This window comes from Piliocolobus tephrosceles, chromosome 5 (assembly GCF_002776525.5).
Source record: "Piliocolobus tephrosceles isolate RC106 chromosome 5, ASM277652v3, whole genome shotgun sequence".
NCBI lineage: Eukaryota > Metazoa > Chordata > Mammalia > Primates > Cercopithecidae > Piliocolobus > Piliocolobus tephrosceles.
In genome coordinates this window covers 89,185,522-89,206,900 of record NC_045438.1, presented here as the reverse complement: position 1 = coordinate 89,206,900, position 21,379 = coordinate 89,185,522, and the positions used below count along the sequence as shown (strand labels likewise).

Sequence of the window (21,379 nt, the reverse complement as noted above, 5' to 3'; positions counted from 1 at the left end):
TACAATTTAGTTATAAAGGCAACACCTAATCTTTTACAATAGGGAGCTCTCATGAGTGTATCATAACCAGAAATAAAATTAAATGTCAAAGTGTGTAATAAAGACAGCCATGACTAAGGAGAAAGATCAAGATGAGCTAGACTTGTCACAAAAAGATCCCAGGATGTGGTGGGATTTAAGCAGTACCGTAAAGGATGAGCTTAGCTCATTGGAGAATAATTCTCAGGTCTTTCCAGGCAAGATAAGAGATAAAGCAGTTACACAGGCATACATATGCATGATGTGTTTGAAGGCTATGGGATGAGGGAGAATGGAAAGAATGTCAAGCTTCTAAGCTTTGCTGCCTGCTTGGAAAGGGGGTATCACTAATAAAAATTTGAACGCTGGGAGTGAAGAAAGATAAGTAAGGCTTTCATAATGTTGTGTTTAAGGACACAGTAGGGCGTGTCTGTGGAATTACCCAACAGGCAACTGGAGATATGGAAAAAGATGAGAGTAGAGATACACAGATTTGGCCACTACCAGAATGAAGATAATAGAAATACATGAATGAATGAGATCTTCGAAAGCATAAGAAAAAGAAAAGAAAAAACTGGTAACAAAAAATGAATGCTAGAAAAAAACCTCTTACTTAAAACGGAGATGAAAAGGAGACAAAGAAAATAATGAGTGGGGACATAATTGAGATGATATAAAAACAGAATATTGTGTTGAAGCCTAAGAGAAAACCAGTAGAAAGGCCAAAAGATACAGCCAGAGAAATCACTAGCTATGATAAGAATTAGTGATGTGGTATGTTGACAACACCACATTTTTTTTTTCCTTCAAACTGTTTTTGGGTAGTGATTATTACTTTTCTTGGAAAGTAAACTGAAAATATTTTTCATGGAATTTGTCACTAGAGGGTGCTAGAGTTATTTAGGAAAGAAAACACTGACTACTACAAGTAACCAAAACTCTGATGTGGCTATTCTAAAAGACAATGATGACATTTTCCTTAATGCAAAAACAACTTTTACAGGCTCTCTTAGTAATTACACATCCATTTATGTTTAACAAGATTTTCTGAGTTAAAGAAAACCTGAGACATCAGCTGGAACACTTTTTAATACAGTGAAGAAAACGACAGGAGAACATTGTTGCTTCCAAGCATCTGTTCTCATAGAATGACGCCAGGCGCTAGCCACCAATATTATGTTCCTTTAGATCACATCAGTAACATAAGAATCTTTGTCTACATTCTTGGGGTTCCTCTTCACAATGGAAAAAATATTTGCAGGATAAAAATATTTGAATATCAATCAAGTTCTTTGGATCAGTTCAGCTGCAAAGGTTTAATCGTAACAGGAGAAATTCACTCAAGTTTCTCATCCACGAATGGTAACCTGTTCAAATCTGAAAATATGATATCAACCTGATGAACATTCTGATTACCAAAAGCTCATGATTACAAATATATGCCCAATCACTGTATTATCCTGCTGAGGCTTGGGATGGGGAGGGAAGCTGATAGGAACATACAGCTCATGATATCTCTTGTGCCAGGAATTATCAAAGTCCTTTGTATCTGACCTAAAAGTTTCATGTCTTCTGTCAATATCTATGAAATTGTGGCTAACTTGTTAGCTTGCAAGTAGAGTAAAATCTCAGATCTTTCACAGTTCATGACAGTACAAGATTCCCCAGTCGGCCTGCTTTGTGATGTTCTGAGAATCTTTCCTCAAGGCCCAGACAGAGCTCACTTCTCCTATTCTTTTAATGATTTTATAAACAACTAATTTCCTATTTTGATTTAACTTCTGCTTAAATACTAGGGTGGTTTCTGTTTCCTGTACTTAACCCTGAGTGATAAACACGTTCACTATACCATATCAGACTTTCACTTTAAACCTTCAAAAGGCCATTCATTATTAAGCACTGTTCTCAACAGGGAAATACTTACCACTTAATCATCATTTGGAAACAATTCTTTTTTTTTGCTTTTTTAAGGTAACAGTCTAGCTCTGTAAGCCAGGATGCAGTGCAGTAGCATGATCTCAGCTCACTGCAACCTCTGCCTCCTGGATTCAAGCAGTTCCCCTGCCTCAGCCTCTTGAGTAGGGGGATCACAGGCATGCACCACCACGCCCAGCTAATGTTTGTATTTTTAGTAGAGATGAAGTTTCACCATGTTGGCCAAGCTGGCCTAGAACTCCTGGGCTCAAGTGATCCACCTGCCTCAGCCTCCCAGAGTGCTGGGATTACAGGCATGAGCCACCACACCCAGCCCTGGAAACAATATTTTTAATTGTCTCATCACTGTCACAGAACTTGATCTGATGTGTAAAGACACAAAAATGTTCCTCTTAAGAAATCAAAAACACAATTTTTCTAATGTCTACTGAAGAAGAACCTTTTGTCTGTGAGTCAGTATGAACATGCTACCCACCCCTTATTCTCCACTGGGAAAGATTTTTTCTTCACACTTTACTTCTTTCAGAGAGTAAGTTGAGATGCTAGATAAATAAAACATTAGACAACCTAGGCTGAGCACACTTGGTATTTTAAACCCTTGGTAAACTTAGAGGATTTTACAATACCTCTGCAGTAGTGAGGAAAATCTTATCTGTGATGTGCCTCAATCCACACGCCACAACACCAAGAGCAACTCCAGGGAACACGTAGGAATTGTTGCCTTGGCCAGGATATAGGGTCTGTCCATTTGGAAGAGTGACTGGATCAAAAGGACTGCCACTGGCAAAAATTGCACGTCCCTACAACAAAGACACATACAACTCACTTTTAAAAGAAGCAGAATATTTTAAAACAAATGTATCATAACAGAACTATCCCATAGCCTAAATTATAACTACTTAGAAAGAAGCCTAGTTTTTTATTAACTTGCTAATAAGTCTGGACAAGCTTTTGTGATGTTGTACAACCAGTTCTGGAATGGGTAATTATTACTATTCTCTGTCTTACTCTTTACATCCAGGAGGAGCATGCAAAGTACAGTATGCCCTAAGACTATCACTCCATTCTCTGCAGTGGTTCAACCCATAGGCTCACCAACCATTTTTATATAGGCTTCCAGTGATAGACATCTGAAGATAAAAAATGATGGGCTAATATTTAAGTACTGAAAATAATGATATTTTAGGTTGGGGTTTAGGAATCAACACATTTCCAAAATAAAAACTGGGAAAATCATACATATTTCTATATTGTAAAGAGTTACGTGGGCTGGACACAGTGGCTCATGCCTGTAATCCCAGGACTTTGGGAGGCCGACAGGGACAGATCACTTGAAATCAGGAGTTTGAGACCAGCCTGGCCAACATGGTGAAACTCCATCTCTACTAAAAATATAAAAAGTAGCTGGGGAGTGGTGGTGGGTGCCTGTAGGCCCAGCTCCTCGAGAGGCTGAGGCAGGAGAATCGCTTGAACTCAGGAGGCAGAGGTTGCAGTGAGCTCACACCACTGCACTTCAGCTTGGGTGACAAAGCAAGACTCCAGCTCAAAAAATAAAATAAAATAAAGAGTTATGTGGAGAATCACATAGGAAACAAACTCATTAGCAAGAGTAGAACTGGCAAGGAAGAGGAAGATTAAGTTATCAGTATTTTTCAACAAATGCCTTCATTTTGCATAGTACTAATATTTTGTCATAATTGTTTTGAAGAATCTCATTTATTGCTTGCTTTAAAAAGGCATTAACTTGGATGGGCATGGTGGCTCACGCCTGTAATCCCAGCACTTTGGGAGGCCAAGGGGGGCGGATCACTTGAGGTCAGGAGTTGGGAGACCAGCCTGGCCAACATGGAGAAACCCTATCTCTACTAAAAATACAAAAATTAGTGGGGTGTGATGGTGAGTGCCTGTAATCCCAGCTACTCAGGAGGGTGAGGCAGGAGAATCGCTTGAACCTGGGAGGCGGAGGCTGCAGTGAGCCGAGATCATGCCATTGCACTCCAGCCTGGGTGACAGAGTGAGACTCCATCTCAAAAAAAAAAAAAAAAAAAGTCATTAACTGAGGGCCTGTTAGGTGCCGCATTTCATATTGCTAATCAAAACAACATTTGTCTGTGATGGTGAGAGTGGACATCTAGTTGAGAGTATTTAGGCTTCAAAGTAGGAATTGGAAACCCTCAACAAATAAAGCGTCACAGTCTAAGAAATTTATTTGAAAAGTCTAAAGCATCAAATCCCCAAGGCATAGTTTAAATGATGACACAATGGGTTTTAACTTTCATATCTCTTGGATCTAGAGTCTAAATAATGATATTAATATTAACCTGTTTTTAGCAAATGTCATAATATACCTTTTAGTTGTTCTTAAAGTTGTATAACATAAAATTTCAACCTTCTTTGAGATATAAAAAGATGAAAATAGATGAGGCAGAAAAACAGAAATTCTCATCTAGCTGTTTATAAGACACTTATGTTTTGCACAGAATTCGGTTTTGTTTTCAGACAAATCTGATACCTTAAGCTCTTTAGCAGATAAAATATTTTGTTATAAACAACTTTCTAATGTAGCTAAATTATTACTTCATATATAAAGGTTTCGAAAAATTATATTTGAGAAAGACGCCTGTAACATTATATATCTCCCCCTCCTCCTTCACTCCCACTCTTCCTGCCTTTCTATAATCACCATATTTTAAGGAGAAATGTCATTAAATAAATGACAGTACTGTAGCTAGCTAAATATTCTCATATATATGTTATTAACGTGGTGAAGGAAATCTCATACCATTTTTGGATTATATTTTTATGGTTCAATAGTCTTTTCGTATATTGTAATTTAACCTTTCCTATCTTCACCTGTGCCTGCAGTAGCAGAAACTCACATCCAGCAACAGGCAGACCTTTCCTTTTTCTCCAATCCTTTAGCGAAACCAGTGTCTAAATTTTCATCCTCAAAATAACTTTCAATGTTTTATGTAGAAAAACATAGAATATTAGGCAAGATGGTAAGAAAGACTTGAAGCCTACATTTATATCAGACACATTCAAAGTTTAAAACACAACTACATAAATTTGGCTAATTTTGTTTATGTGTATTATAGATAAGTCTCTTAACCCTTGAGGCCTGTTGAGAGATATTAAGACAAAATAATTAATTAAATACTTGTTTATTATATGCCACGTATGTGCAAGGCATGATGCTGAAATTTTGTTGTTGCTCAAAGGACTTTTTTTTTTTCCTTTAAGGATTTAAGGACTACTGAATAATGTGGGGCAAATTCCCCAATCTACAGATGAGACAAAAATTAAAATTAGTGAGAACACTGATGCCATCCCAAATAAGAGAGATAAATAACGGAGTGGCTCCTTGCCAAAAAAAAAAAACATTAATTCTAGTATTGAGCATTTAAGGATATATGATTAAAATAGAGCCATTAAGTTCCAGTTAGTGCAGAGTGACATAGCTTTCATGTTTACCTCTCTAGTTCATTTTGGATTTATTTCCAAAATAAACATTTTAGATAGATATGACTCAACCTCTATTTTGTTGTAATGATATTTTAAAGTCTTTTAAGGGAAAAAGGCTCCTTTCAGCATATCAACCCAATATATATTAGTACAAACATGGTATAAAATAAATCATAGTAAAATATTGAAGCATTGAGAATGCCTATCCCAATCTGGCTGGATGTCAAGATAGTTGTCCAAATGTTCCACCCATAGTACCAAAACCCAAACCCAGGATTTAGCAAAGCAAAAATAAGGTTGTGGTTTTACATTGTATGCTTCAGTGTTTGGGAATAGCTAGTTAAAAGCTATTTTAATAAGCCTCTAGAACCAAGCTTCTTCCTTTCTATTTAACTTTTATGTGTAAATCTTAGATTCTATTTCCAAATCGCTTATGGAAAATTATCAGTAAAACATTAAAATATGTATTTTATTTTGTTGAAGAAGAGGATTTATACAACATTCTAGAAAAGGAAATAGTTTTTATCCCTCTGATCTGTGTGCTTTTCTTGTATAATTTTTAAACTTAAACAGTAAGCACCTGAGATATCCTAGGCCTCCCTATAATGAATTAAAATGTGATTATTCAAGTATCAGTTATAGTTTTACTTTACCTTGGTTATTCTGTAGCACTGCTCTGCAGAACATTCTGCTTTGCTAGTTGGATTACTCAAAGCAAAAATAATAGGCCGTTCATTGAAGGCAGCCATATCTTTGAGAATTTGTTCTGAGAATGCACCACCAATTGCAGCAACTCCTAATGAAGAAAAATGAAGCTGGTGATTAACACAATCATTGGTTAATTGACACAAGAAGACCATGCCCCAAATCAATGATATCTGTCATGTCATTTTCTAATAGATCCTAAACAAAATGCTGTATAGACTATTTGTATTTTAGTGACAAAAAGAGGCACATTTGTTAATGCCAACAATCCTTACAATCCTTAGGGTCACAAATCTACAAATACCTATTAAAAATTAAAGATAAGATTTGGCTCCTATAATACATTGAGTTAGTGACCAATCCCTTGGAAATTTGTATCCAATATGTATACTTTCTTTATAGGCAATTCTATGAGTACATTTAAGTCTGTCAGGCTATAAAGCAATTAAGTTTTGCTATCACTTAAGACAATCATCTGATTCAATGGCAAAAGTAAAGTATCACCCATTGAAATAAATTTAACAGAAGAATAAAGCAATTAGCATAATGGAAATGAAAAACAATAAGATTATTGACAGAATATATTTTGTAAAAACAATATTAAACACTTAGTAAAGTTCCTGTCATGGAATAAGTACTTGTTTTATTATAGTTATCATCATTATTTTCAACATTGCCATCTGTTTCACAAGAGCTTGTTGGAATGGAGTATAATACAAGGTAAAAATCAAAATTATATATGCACAGCATAAAGATTCATAAATTCCTTTGAGTTTTTTAAAACCACTTTAAAGTCTTGCAGCGCACATGCAATGTGTAAGGACGGTATTAAGTGCTATAAGGAATATGAAGATTTGTGAGATGTGATCCCTGTCTTTCAGGAGGGTCTTATCTATCTCAGAGTTTCTCAACCTCAGCACTATTAACATTTTAGGCTGGATAATTCCTTGTCACAGGGGCTGTGCAGTGCACTGTAGGATATTTAGTAGAATCCTTCCACCGCCTCTATTGGCTAGATGTCAATAGCCCCTCCCTTTACTCCCCTTCCAACCCTGCGACCCTAGTTAAGACAACTAAAAGCTTCCAGACATTGCCAAATGTTTCCTGCAGGGCAAAAATCCCTCTTATTTGAGAACCACTGTCTATCTGGAGTAATCAAGCCTAGAAAAGTGCTGAATGTGCCAGGTATTAGCAGGCTGACAGTTAGAGGAGGGGGCCACACACTTCAGCTCAGATCAGTAAGAGAAAGAAGACAGGACTAAAGTGAAAAATCTAGGTCTCTACAGGGTACTGTTGCTTGAGCGAATGTGTAGTTTTTTGAATTCAAAGGGGTAGAATTTCAAAAAGACTAAATTATACCTCAAAAATTGGTAGTAAATAAAACCAATCAAGTCAAAATAAGGGGCGAGGAGGAAGGGGGAGGAGAAAAAGTTTACCTATGAGGGCAGTTGGTTTTATTTCTTGAACAATGGCTTCTAGGTTCTTCATTTCTTCATGTTCGTGGGCAAACTTCTCTTTCTCTTGTGTTAAGGAAGCACGTCCCTAAGTAAAGCAAGTAAGAAAAAATTAAGAATCTGCCAAACATGTGCGGGTCAAAGAAATTTCAGTATATATATTACAAATATTTATGCTTAACATTTTTACGTATGATGTGTTACAGCTATTCTTAAAGTCTCTTCAATTGTCAGAATGTTATTTCATTCATTCTTTCAACAAATATTTATATGTCAATGTTCTAGGCAATGGAGATGTAACAGTGAACAAAACAAAGTCTCCTTCATTTAATTGATATTAAAAATCCTAATTTTACAGATATGTGAGAACTAGCATTAACAAATGGCAATGCAAAATATCATTTAAAGAATATTGTTTGCCACACATTGTGTTTTATAGCAGGTCTCAGAATCTGGAGTTGGCTTCAGCTGTAGCACTACTGATTTATGCCACTGACTCAGAAAAGAATTTGAAGCCATATTTATGTCAATGTTAGGTTTTCTCAGTAAGTATTTGTTTTCTATGTTTTTGTTTTTAATGTTCCAATTATGAATATGCCACATGTTATCTAGTAAACATCTAATTATAATATTCTGGCTGTAAATTTTAAAGATTTGACTACATAATAAATTACTGCCTAATTTTATATGGTACTTGATGACTTAAAAGTTGTTTTCACATATTTCATTTGATCCCCTCAACAATTCTGAGAAGCAGGAAAAGTATAAGCATAGTCATTTTACATATGTGGGAACAGATTCAGAGGCTTTAAGGGATTTGCTCAAGGCAAGAGATTGTACTGGAACTCAAAGCCTTTTCAATATAGCACAGAATCACCCTGGGCAAAAACGTAACAAATAGTATGTCATAGTTTTTGCAAGTTGTTAATAATGAAGATGGTACAATTTTCTTGCTTTAAAGGGTTATCATTTTATTTCTGTTTTTTTTATTTGTTTGAGATGAGGTCTTATTCTGTCACCCAAGTTGGAGTGCCGTGGATCAGAGGTCACTGTAGCCTTGAACTCCTGGGGTCAAGGGATCCTCCCATCTAAGCCTCTCTAGTAGCTGGAACTATAGGTATGCACCACCATGCTTGGCTAATTTATCATTTTTTTAAAGAGATGGGGGGTCTCGCTATATTGCCCAGGCTTGTCTCGAACTCCTGGCCTCAGGAGTGATCTTTTCGCTTCAGCCTCCTGAGTCACTAGGAATATAGGTGTCAGTCTTTTGTGAAGAAGAAAAAAATCACAATTCCAGCACTTAAAGTTTTGGTATATTTTCTCCTATTAAAAGTCTGCTGTAGGCCGGGCGCGGTGGCTCACGCCTGTAATCCCAGCACTTTGGGAAGCTGAGGCGGGCAGATCATGAGGTCAGGAGATTGAGACCATCCTAGCTAACATGATGAAACCCCATCTCTACTAAAAAATTACAAAAACTTAGCTGGGCATGGTGGCAGGCGCCTGCAGTCCCAGCTACTCAGGAGGCTGAGGCAGGAGAATGGCGTGAACCTGGGAGGTGGAGCTTGCAGTGGGCTGAGATCACACCACTGCACTCCAGCCTGGGCGACAGAGTGAGACTCTGTCTCAGAAAATAAAAATAAAAAAAGAAATGATTAGCCAGTTTTGAGAATCAGTATACTAAATGATCTATGATATCCCTACCACATGCGTTTTTAAAAGGTTATGTGCTATGTTTTCAAAAAAGTATACAATAATGAGTCTAAAGAAGAAAAGCTATAGAATAAGATAAATTGGAAGTCACAGCTTTTTTGGCTGACAAACTGAGATATAATGAAAACTATTTAAATTGCCTAGAATGGGAAACAAATAATAAAGAAGACAGATGAATAATATATGAAAAGAAAAAGATACATGCTTAATCATAAACATCTTTATTAATCATAGTATACGCACTGGCAGCTCCTAGACACTGAAGCCAGAACTTAGCCAGAAGATATTCCATCTACTAAGAAGCATAAATTACCCACGGCAACATCTTCAAAGGCTTGATTCCTGGTATGACTTACAAATGCCGAAAGAATGCTGAAAAAAGGCCAGGAATCATGAAATGGTAATACTAGCAATACTGAAGGTCTTACTTGGCAAAACAGAAGAATCAAGACACACACACAAAAGGTCTCCCAAGTGTGTTCTCTACCATTTTCAAAATTAACTTGATGATCTAGTTTAAAGAAACTACTGGAATGTGACAACCTTTTCTAAATCTGGTTAATACTGAGGCAACTCCCTGTACCTTTGGACTTCTATTTTCTAGACTAATGGCTTATTTTTCTCTATTTTTCAAAATCTGAATTGGAATACATATTCTTTATGCCAATAACTTCAGTTGGTATGGAGATGAGATGTCTTTTCCCTTTATTCTCCCTTTTCAGGATCCCTTGCTGAAATATTTTTGCCTTCTTTTGGCAAAGTGCATGTGGGCACCTCTTACCTCAGAAGTCCCAAATTCTATGATGCGTCTTTTCTCTCTTTTTTCAAGAGTCTCTAATTACTTCAAACATATTATGGATAGCTGAAACTTTATTTGTGATATTATTACTTTAATCTCCCCTATCCCTTTATATTATGATTATTCTTACTATATCGTAGAAGATATAACCAGATTGAATTACCACCTTTTCAAAAGCACATATGTTTGTAGTGGGCATAGGGAGGAGAACAGGGGCAGAGGTTGCCAAGATTTTGGGCTATCATTCCACAGCCCAGGATAGGTATAAGTAAACTAATTCTGGATTACCAGTGATAAATATTTATTCCTTCCTACATACAGGGACTAGAAAAACTCTTCCACAAGCCCCAGTTGGACTACCTACCCCCAATTTACTGGCCTATTTTTGCTGTCATATCATTAGTTTGCCAGAGTTGAACCTGGCCCCTCTTTGGATCTGTAGACAGGGTTTTCTCAGCACATAGTCAGTAGCATTTCACTGCAATTGTTGTAAATCAGGTATGTGCACTTGCTAAGAGTCCAGAGCTGTGCGTCATCATCTCAGGACAGATTAAGCAAAGATAAATTATGTGACAAAAGTATAGTAAGGCACATGGAGTGTTTTTAATTTAAGATAGTAGGTGGTGAACTCCATCAGTATTTAATTTTATATGTTAAAAATCAATGTTCATAATTTTCTAAGACTCATGCATATAATCTTTGGCCTCTGTTCTTTTTAATATCTACATGCATTGATCATACTCTATATGAAATGAAAAAGTGGGAGAAAATAATCAAGCCAGAAACTTTTTACCAGCTTACATAGTCTCTTTGGAGTTAGACTTTTTTATTAAACCACAGTGTATTATGTATGTAGTTATTAAACTACATAGTCTGTAGTTTCAAGCCCTCAACCTATAGATTATACTCTCAGGAATGAAATAACTATATTGTCAAAACTACCTTTATAACATACAATATACTTTTATTGACCATCGCTTTCTACAAGAGCTAACCATTTAACTATAAATCAGAAAAAGACAGTAGAGCAAAATTATTTAAAACAAAACAAAATAAAATAAAATAAAAATAAAAACAAAATTCAAGCCAGTTTACGGCTTCATTCTGGGTTAGATGAAATCTATCCTTCATAAGGTCTGTTAATATCCTACTTTTTATTTTGATGTTCTGTCTTAGCATTAATTTGGTTTATTAGTGAGAGTGAAAATATTTATTTAAGACAAACATTAAACCTAGTTTGCTTTGTGGCTTCTTAGCCTCCCTGAAAATGCTCCAAATCATCACTGCAAAATGCAAATTCTTAGCAACATTCCCTTTTCATCTTCTTTTCACTGTCTTTATTCTTACTTTAATTTTTATTTTGGAAGGCTTTCTAAAACTAAGTATTAATTTTACATTAAAATGTATTAATATTAGTTGACACAATTACTATATAAATTATTTCCCACTACAAAAACTAAGGTATCTTATATTTAGTACTATATACTAACGTAAAAAGATATTTGAGTATGATCCATAACCAAGTAATTGACTTCAATTAACCTTAGTGATATGGATGAATTATTTACAATATTGGTATTCTATAGCATTAACTCTTTCCACTGCACATATGGATATGGGGTAAATGATGGAAAATGCTATGGCTGTGATGCTGAAAGTTGAAAGAGAAAATACGCTGGAATAATAATTATCTAGTGTGATGATGATATAACTTCAAAGATGAGCTGACTTCACAGTTCATGTTTTAGTTTTTGGGGTGGTGTTTTTAAAAAGTGGAGTTTCACCAAGAAAAGTTTTTATTTAAAACTTTATGGTATTTTTACATTTTATAAACAATTACAAGTTAGTAAAATTACTAAAAGTTAATAAAATGAATAAACAAGTTAATAAAATAATAAACAAGTTAATAAAATTAATAAAATGATTATTATTGGTTCTCAGGAGATGTAAAAGAATGAAGGACAAAAAACACAAAAGAATCATGTAAATTTGAAAACAGGATTACACGAATTTACTGGTTATTCTAAGACATTTCTGCAACAAAAGTCAATATAAGGATTTTGACTGTTTAAAAGCATGAAAGAAAAAGTGATTGAAACTTAATATGTGTCTTTTATATTAAATAGTGTACAAGCTATTAAATATATAACAACCTTTTAAAATGTAACTTTATCTTGGCAAGCAGAATATATGAACTTCTTTATTTTGGCAAGTAAAAGACATGAAGTAAGAGTGACTGACTAGGTCTAGCCAACAACTTCACAGTTATTTCAAGTATTATATCCATGGACTCTGGAATCTCAGCTCAGTAAATGTGTGTTAAAATTATTTGGGATGCTAAAATATATATATTTTTACACAGATTTCAGGTAAAAATGTCATCAGAGACAATCAAATAAAACCACATAGACTTCCACTTTTTGGACTCTTGAATATTTTATATCCCTAAGGACAACAATTTGTGTAGCTTTCTCCACAGCTCCTACTATTCCTACTATTCACATGATGATGACCCCAGATCCCTATCTCCAACCCAGACCCTTCTCCTCTGTATCAGTCCCTTATCTCCAACTGCCAATGGGACATCTCTGTCTGAGGTCTCCACAGGCACCTTAAACTTACTATGTGTGAAACTGATCCTGTTACTTCACTTAAATTGGTCTGTTCTTTATTCCTTACTAGACCCCTAACAAGTCCACCTAGACTCCTTCCTCCACTCTACCCTACTCCTCCTTCCTCCACTCTACCCTACTCCTCCTTTCATATTTCATCAGTTACTAAGTATGTCACTTCTATTTCCTAAATACCTACTGAATTAAGTTTCTTTCACTCACCTCCATGGTCACGCCCCAATTAATTTCTATCTGGATTACTGCAACAGCTTTGTAACTAGTTATTTTTCTCAGTTTCCCCTCATTGCAATCCATCCTCCACAATGCCATCAGAGTCAAGGAGAGGCAAACATCCCCTGCACAGGTTTCTTCAATTGCTCATCTTCGGGGTTCAGAAAGTCCTTCATCTCTTGTCATCTGCTTCCTTTCTAATCTAATCTGTAAATGTCCCTTATACCAAAATATTTTATTTTGTACATGCTAGTTCTCCTGTCTGTAAAGCCACTTATTAACTTATTTATTAACAAAATATTTGTTGTCAGGTATGTACTACACATTGTATAGAACTTTGAAGATACAAAGAGACGAAAGACATCACCTTTAGCTTCTATCAAGATCTCTCAGTGAACTTGTCATCATACTTCTTTTGTTTCAGTTTTGTATATAGGAAATTCAAGATATCTATGGAGACCCTAGATAAACTCCTAACTCTTCCTTTCCAACTTAGCTTAAAAGACACCTTATCTTGATATCTTCCTCAGTATTCCCATCTTTTTCCTTAGTGCATTTGGGAGCATCATCTCCTGTGCACCCTGACACCATGAACATATTTTTTATAACACTTTCATATGGTTCTAGTTCTGTAACTCATGGATTGAGTTTTTCTCTCTAGACTATGAGCTTCCTGAGATCAAGGGCTTTATTGAATCCCCAGAGTCTAGAACAACACCCAATCCATAGGTGATTTTATTCAGTAAACGTTCTTATTTCATGCCCACAATCTGTCACGTAATGACAGTGTACAAATTTTTATAGTTATGCTGATGCTTCAAAGCAATAGCAATTTTTCAGCCAAGAAATCCATACTGAAGGTCTCCATCTTTATATATACATATTTACTACAAAAAGTTATGCATATGTTTTTTCTTCATTTAAAGAAAAATATATCTATGTATACTGAATTTTAAAAACAAGTATTTTTCTACCTTTAAAGGAATAGATTACTAAGAATTCAAAATATATAAGAAGACATTAGAAATAATGTTTTAAGGTAATATGAATTTGATATATTTCTTTCTATGACTTTATATATAACTATATTTTAAATAAAAAGTAATACATACTATGGTATTTGTTTTTTTCACCTAACATTATATTGTGAATCCTTTACCATGTCATTTATTGCTCTTTGAAAACAATTTGAAGTCTATACAATATATTAATGCGGCTATTTCACAATTCATTTGACAATCATCCTTTATTTAGGTAAGTATAACATATCACTATTATAATTAATGTGTGATAAACCATATCATTATTGTAAATAATGCTGCAATAACATCCTCATACATAAAACACTGTATACATCTCTATCTCCATGGGATAGATTCTCTGAATGGAAACTAGTGGCTCAAAAATATAAACTTTTAAAGGCTCTGAATACACATAAAACAGCTTTCCAGAAAGTCTGTATGTACACATTCACATTTATTTCTATACTAAATTCCAGAAGACACTGCTTATCATTAGTTATTCCTAGTCATTCATCTTCACATAGGAAGGGGATTTATATGTACTTTTTTCTAGCAGTTTAAAGAATGATTGATATGCACAGGTGGCACAAGTATTAGTAATGCCTTATAACTATATAGCAATATGGCCACAAACCTAATTTTATTTAGTTCTCACAATAATACTATGAAGTAGGTACTATTATCTCTATTAAAGATGGAGAAACTCAAGCTCAGGTAAGATAACATTCAAACAAGCTATTTATCAAAGTTTTCTCTCAGGAATCCCCATTCAAACCCTTAAGAATTTGGTTGAGAAAAGTAGCAGGTAAAGAGTAGCTGTTTCATTTTTTCCTCATTTCTTTCTAGCTAACGTACAATTTGATCACCAACTCTCAATAAAAAGTGATATATCTAGGTGTTTCATCTGTATCATTATCAAATTGCTAAATTTAAAACTAAACTGGCCATGTGCAATGGTTCATGCCAGTAAATCCCAGCACTTTGGGAGGCTGAGGCAGGAGGATCACTTGGGCTCAGGAGTTTGAGACCAGCTTGGGAAACATAGTGAGAGCTTGTCTCTACAATTTTTTTTTTTTTTTTAATAGCCAGATACGGCAGCCTGTGGTCCCAACTGCTCAGTAGGCTGAGGTGGGGGTAGGGATCACTTGAGCCCAGGAGGTCAAGGCTACAGTGACAATGATGGCATCATTGCACTCCAGCCTGAGTGATAGAATGAGACCCTATCTCGAGAGAGAAAGAGAGAGAGAGAGAGAGAGAAACTAATTCAAATGGACTGTCAATTCAAAGGGGTGTAAGGAGCTGATTCACATTGCAGATGGAATCTGTTCCTAAGCCATAGTTTTCCTCTTTATTCAGAAAAGTATCAGTATTACTGTATGACATGATCATTTGTATTTAATGGTTACTCTTTTAACACAGTGTAAAGAGAGGTTGTAGAAACAGAGTAGTCTTTGAGATGGTCATCCAGAATGGCATATTGACTTTTATTCTGGTTAAAAATGACAAATTCTTACCTTAACTATTAATCCTTTTGAATCAACCAGCCATATCTTTTTGATGGCTTTCTCTTTTGGTAAACCTTCTTTTTCCATGGCCATCACAATCAGGTGTGCAATCCCTAGGGCAGCCTCAGTGATGAAAAGAAAAAATTTTAAAGTTGTTCTACATGATATCTTATTAAGGGTTACATTTCACCCCATTTTGTCTTTGTTGGTGGGAACGAAATATTTTTGTCACATTTAGGTTAAGCCAAATAGCAATTATTTACCCTTTTTACTACAACAGAACCACTATTATGTGGCTTGCTATTTGGCCACAGATAAACTGGTGATATCCTTGATTGTCAGTGTATTTAATCCTGTTAATACAACCAAGATTTGCTCCAAGAAAAAATACTGAATTTAAAATAATGAACTGGTCAACTTTGCTCATTGAACTGTATTGTTTATTGTTAGGTTCAAGCTCCTCTAATTGAATTTGAAGAAAGAAGCCTGGTCATTTGGATGGGAACTTGACCAATTAGGCAACAGAATGAAACTGACCAAAAAAAAAAAAAAAAAAAAAATCTGTGTTTCCAAGCATCTACTTACTCTTCTAATTTGGATACCAAAAGTGCTGTGAAATTTACTGAAAGATTAAAGGAATCAACTTCCTTGGTATTTGGTAAATTTTATAATTATCTGTGAAATTTCCAATATCTTTTCAGGGACAAACAAGTACTAGTTGTGAATCATCCAACCATGAATTCTTCTGCCTAGTTGAGTATCAAGAACTGGTTTATGCCATTCATCAAACCCTTTGAAAATTCAAAGACATTTACTAAAGTTAAATACAGCATGTAATAATCCACAAAATAGAGAACTCAAATGTTAATGAGCTGTCATTTAGTCTTGATTTTTATTTCAATGTGAAAGTGAATTTGTGATTTCATTCTGAATACGTTCACATATTTGTATCTTGGCATTTGAGTTCTAACTTCACATATTTTGTTTTTTCTAAAAACAAGCAAAATGAAAACCAACACAACATAAACAAATATCTACCAGTGTAATATATTGTTTTGTTCATAATCATATTCAATTTGAAAATTTAAAGTTTCTTGAAATATATATATATATATATATATATATATATATATATATATATAGCCACAAAATATTTCTCTATTACTTACATTCTATAATTCTAAAGAGATTTTGGCAGTTTTCCCTTAAGAAACTCAAACTCAACTAACATTTTAATTTCTATTTTGGGGGTGAATTATTATTACAGGAGTCTAGTTTTCTTCTTTCAGATTATTAAGTTAAGCAAATAATAACAAAGCATAATTTGGTCTTGCTGCAGTCTCTTTCCAACAATTTAAAATATTTTGGGATTTTTGCATGTGAACAGTAATAATGTACTATAAATCCCTAATTCAAAATATTTTTTCTTAAAACACATATGTAGTTACATAGTACATACTGAATTGTGAGTCAAATTTTAAAAACTTGTATTTGTAACACTGGAGTATTCTAAAAGCCAGTATCAGATAAACCAGCTTAAATACTTAAAGGCTTGTATATATACACATACACTGGAAACTTTTCCTGTATGGCACCTTAGATATGCATAACAAATACCGATGACAACATCTGATAATACTACAAATTTAAAACTGTGAAAAATATCTCAATACTTCTGTACTAAATTATCATATGAATGATTAATATGTCTCAGTATTTAATTTGGGAATCTTCCATAAAGCCTACAGTCATAATATACTAAAAGTTTGAAAGAATACCTCAAATCTTGAGTTACTGAGCAATTAACATTAATTATATGTTAGTTTAGGAGAATATAAGTATTATACAAGGCAAATACCTCTCCAGCTCCTTGGAATAGTATTGTTTGATCAGACAGTTTGTTCTTGGTTATTCGAAGAGCTGCAAGGAGACCTGCAACTGCAACAGATGCTGTTCCTGAAACAAGTTATAAATATCCTTGAGTAATCTTCAAACAGATTCTGCCAATTTCCAAGCTTTTATTCACATCTTGAAATAATCATAAAACAGGTTAACTGGTACAGAAGAGAAACCTGTGTTTGTCTTATCCCATGCTTGCATATGAGGTAAAATTCTCAGGCTACTGACATCAATATTTTAAGATAGCAGCTTACTACTATTCTTGAAAACTTCCCTAAAAGAAGGTTCTGTGACTTATCTTAGTGACATAATCAATGAAAGGATGGGATCTGGATTCCTCAGATTCCAGTTCAACAACCCACTGACTAGCTGAAAGAATTTAGAGAAATTATTGTATACATCAAATAGATAGTTTCCTCATATGTAAAGTAGTTTTACTTTATGATATAAAAGAGTAATACGTGCTATTAGATTCTTCCATGTAATTACTCTTGAGGTTTTGAAATCTATTTATCCCCTTCACACACAGAAGGCACATAGTAAATTATTGCTGATGATGGTATTGGTACTCATGATATTTTTGATACATGTGGAATTTAATGTTAATAGCAATTAAGATCTAATTATATTGCATTATTTAATAGACTTTTTACCTATGGCAATCACTGTGGATCCCAAAGGTGCTAGACAAAACTAATGCAACATTTCTTTAAGATAAAAATTGTATTTTCCTCATCATGTCTCATAGGCATAAAAACTTCACCAGTTCCAATTATATTACTTTACCATATAAGCATTCACAGATCACAGAGCAGTTCTCTTGCTTTGAGTGTAATTACACAGATCAACTTCTTTATGGCTTATGCCTGAAATAAAGCAGCAGCTTCTTGCGGCACTTTCCAGCTGTATCTATACTTTACTCCTCTAAGGTAATGTTCTACTTATAATGTTTCCTGCATCACTCAGCTGGGTAGTAAAGCCTGGCTAAACATTAAATACCCTTATTTAACATTATGGTTAAAACAAAGATTAGACTAGGTTTGATGAGTGACACAACGATGAAGCATTACGGATGTCAAGTATCAAAGATATTCAACATTCACTATCAGTAAATCTGTTCTATTCAATCTTTCTTTCTTGCATAATTAGGTAGTCTTAAATAAGAACACACTAAATAATAATTAAAGGCCTGTTTATCCCATATGTGTCTTTTATTTAGGATCACAATGTGTACTACAAAAATAAAATGCATGCAATTTAGAGTCACTACTGCAATAATTATGAACTGTGCTAAGTCACATATTATGAAAAAGTCACTCTTCTATACATTATTTAAGGTGAAAATCTATGCAAAAATGTGGCTAGTGTATGTAGAGAATATATCATGACATGATTAGGATATTTTCCCTATGCAAGATATATTCACTAGAGTAATAAAACAGATGAAAGAGAATTTAAATTAGAAAGAGAGGTATAGATATCCACTTACTAAATAAGAAGTTATTCAGAAATAGTAGCTTAAGCTATCTCTGTCTTGGGTTCTTTTGAAGTAAACTGGCCAGAAGTTTGGATCTAAGGAACTCTAAGCTCTCTTCCAACTGTGAGATTCTATGATTTTAAGGGTTTCTTTAAGATTTAACCAGTTGAAGCATCAAAGTTGAAGCATCATCAGCAGTCACTGTATTTGTATTATTATTTTTATTTACATAGAATTGGACATTTACAGTCAGACACAAAATAATCTAAAATATCCTATTTGGTGCCTTATTTTCATATGGTTGTGCTAGATCACTCAAAACTCAAAATGTATTAAGTTCACATATTATATTTAACCATATTATATTTAAAGATATATTTCAATTTTTTTTTTTTTTTTTTGAGACTGGGTCTTGCTCTGTCGTCCAGACTGGAGTGCAGTGGCACTATCTCGGCTCACTGCAAGCTCCACCTCCCAAGTTCATGCCATTCTCCTGTCTCAGCCTCCCAAGTAGCTGGGACTACAGGTGCCTGCCACCATGCCCGGCTAATTTTTTGTATTTTTAGTAGAGATGGGGTTTCACCATGTTAGCCAGGATGGTCTCGATCTCCTGACCTCGTGATCTGCCTGCCTCGGCCTCCCAAAGTGCTGGGATTACAGGCATGAGTCACTGCGCCCGGCCTAAAGATGTATTTCATATTTCCTGAGAAAATAATGTAAACACTAATCTTCCATTTATAGAATTAATAAAATCAGAAAGATATTTTTAGCGCTATCAAAAATTTAACTTGAACATGATTCTTGTACATGGCCTGGTACTACCTTGATTTAAATTTCATTGCAGAGAAGGGAATACATATAGAAAATTGAAATTTAATAAAACTGTAAATAAATTATTCCATAATAACTTTTACTTTAGGATTTAAAACTAGCTTTTTATAAATCAGACAGAATGTGCGCTTAGGTTTATCTTTGTACTATCAGTTTTATTTATTTATTTATTTTTATTTTGAGCCGGCATCTCTTGCTCTGTCGCCCATGCTGGAGTGCAGTGGCACGATCTTGGCTCATTGCAGCCTCCCCTCCTAGGTTCAAGCAATTCTTCTGCCTCAGCCTCCCGAGTAGCTAGGATTACAGGTGCCCACCAACATGCCTGGCTAACTTTTGTATTTTTAGTAGAGACAGCATTTTGCCATGTTGGCCAGGCTGGTCTCACACCCCTGACCTCAGGTGATCTTCCCACCTCAGCCTCCCAAAGTGCTGGGATTACAGGCATGAGCCACCAAGCCCCACCTGTACTATCAGTTTTAAAGAGGACTTAACACTGTTAGCAAGATACTAAACAGATCGAATCTTTCTTAACATTTTAGAAACTTATGACTTTAACATAAACATAAACATAACAACATATGGTTGTTAAATAAAAGTCTCACATTTTATCAAAGAATAGCCTCTACTAATGAAATAATTTGTGAAATCCGGTTAAAATTACATATATAAGGCTGGGCGCGGTGGCTCACGTCTGTAATCCCAGCACTTTGGGAGGCCGAGACGGGCGGATCACAAGGTCAGGAGATCGAGACCATCCTGGCTAACACGGTGAAACCCCGTCTCTACTAAAAATACAAAAAAAAAAATTAGCCGGGCGTGGTGGCAGGCGCCTGTAGTCCCAGTTACATGGGAGGCTGAGGCAGGAGAATGGTGTGAACCCGGGAGGCGGAGCTTGCAGTGAGCCCAGATTGCACCACTGCACTCCAGCCTGGGCAACAGAGCGAGACTCCATCTCAAAAAAAAAAAAAAAAAAAAATTACATATATATTTAGTAAGGAAAATCAATATGTAATCAAATAATTATAATCCTCATGTGCTACTAAATAGATTGGGTATAATATGAGAACTAGAAGTAGCACAGAGAGGGGTGAATTTATCTAAGCAAAGGTCAAAGCATTGAGAGTGCATACTCCCTGAACACAGTATTGAAAGATTAATGTAAGAGTTTCAGAACCTCAGACAGGAGGATACAATGAGTAGGAAAAGCATATACAAAGACATGGAGGCAGGGATGACTCCCTGTGAAAAATGGAAGATTGAACACACAATTAGTATTCCTTTCCCCAACAAACTCTACTAAAACAATAGAAAACTGCTTTTTTGAAAAGAAAAAAAATTAAAAAGACTAAGAGAAAAGGGTAGCAACAACATTTTAGAAGCTGACAGGCTTCTAAATGAGCAGAAGGCAAATGACTTAGCAGACTGGAGAAAGCTGAATTGTTGGCCAGCAGTGGGGAATAAGTGACCAGACTGATCCAGCAAAACTCTCAAAAACCCAGGTATAAGCGGCACCAAGTGCCTCTGGAAGTGGTTTAAAGGAGAGGGTGAAAATAGGAAGCTGGTCAAAAATCTGCTAAGAAGGCTGGGATGCAGAGGTTTATGTCCTATAACCTCACGACTTAGGGAGGCCAAGGCAGGAGGATTGCTTGAATCCAGGAGTTTGAGATCAGCCTGGGCAACATAGACCCATCTCTACCACCAAAAAACCTTTTTAAA

At 35.1% G+C, this 21,379-nt stretch overlaps 1 protein-coding gene across 1 annotated transcript in view; it reads right to left on the bottom strand.

The window, feature by feature from the left end:
• ME1 (malic enzyme 1) overlaps nt 1-21,379 on the bottom strand; it is a 224,103-nt gene that overhangs the window by 11,131 nt on the left and 191,593 nt on the right. Inside the window, exons 8-12 of the mRNA XM_026454537.2 lie at nt 17,315-17,412; nt 15,466-15,579; nt 7,560-7,665; nt 6,072-6,214; nt 2,580-2,753 (exon numbers count right to left, since the gene is read on the bottom strand). Of these exons, the coding sequence (XP_026310322.1) occupies nt 2,580-2,753; nt 6,072-6,214; nt 7,560-7,665; nt 15,466-15,579; nt 17,315-17,412 (635 nt within the window). The remainder of the gene's footprint in view (nt 1-2,579; nt 2,754-6,071; nt 6,215-7,559; nt 7,666-15,465; nt 15,580-17,314; nt 17,413-21,379) is intronic.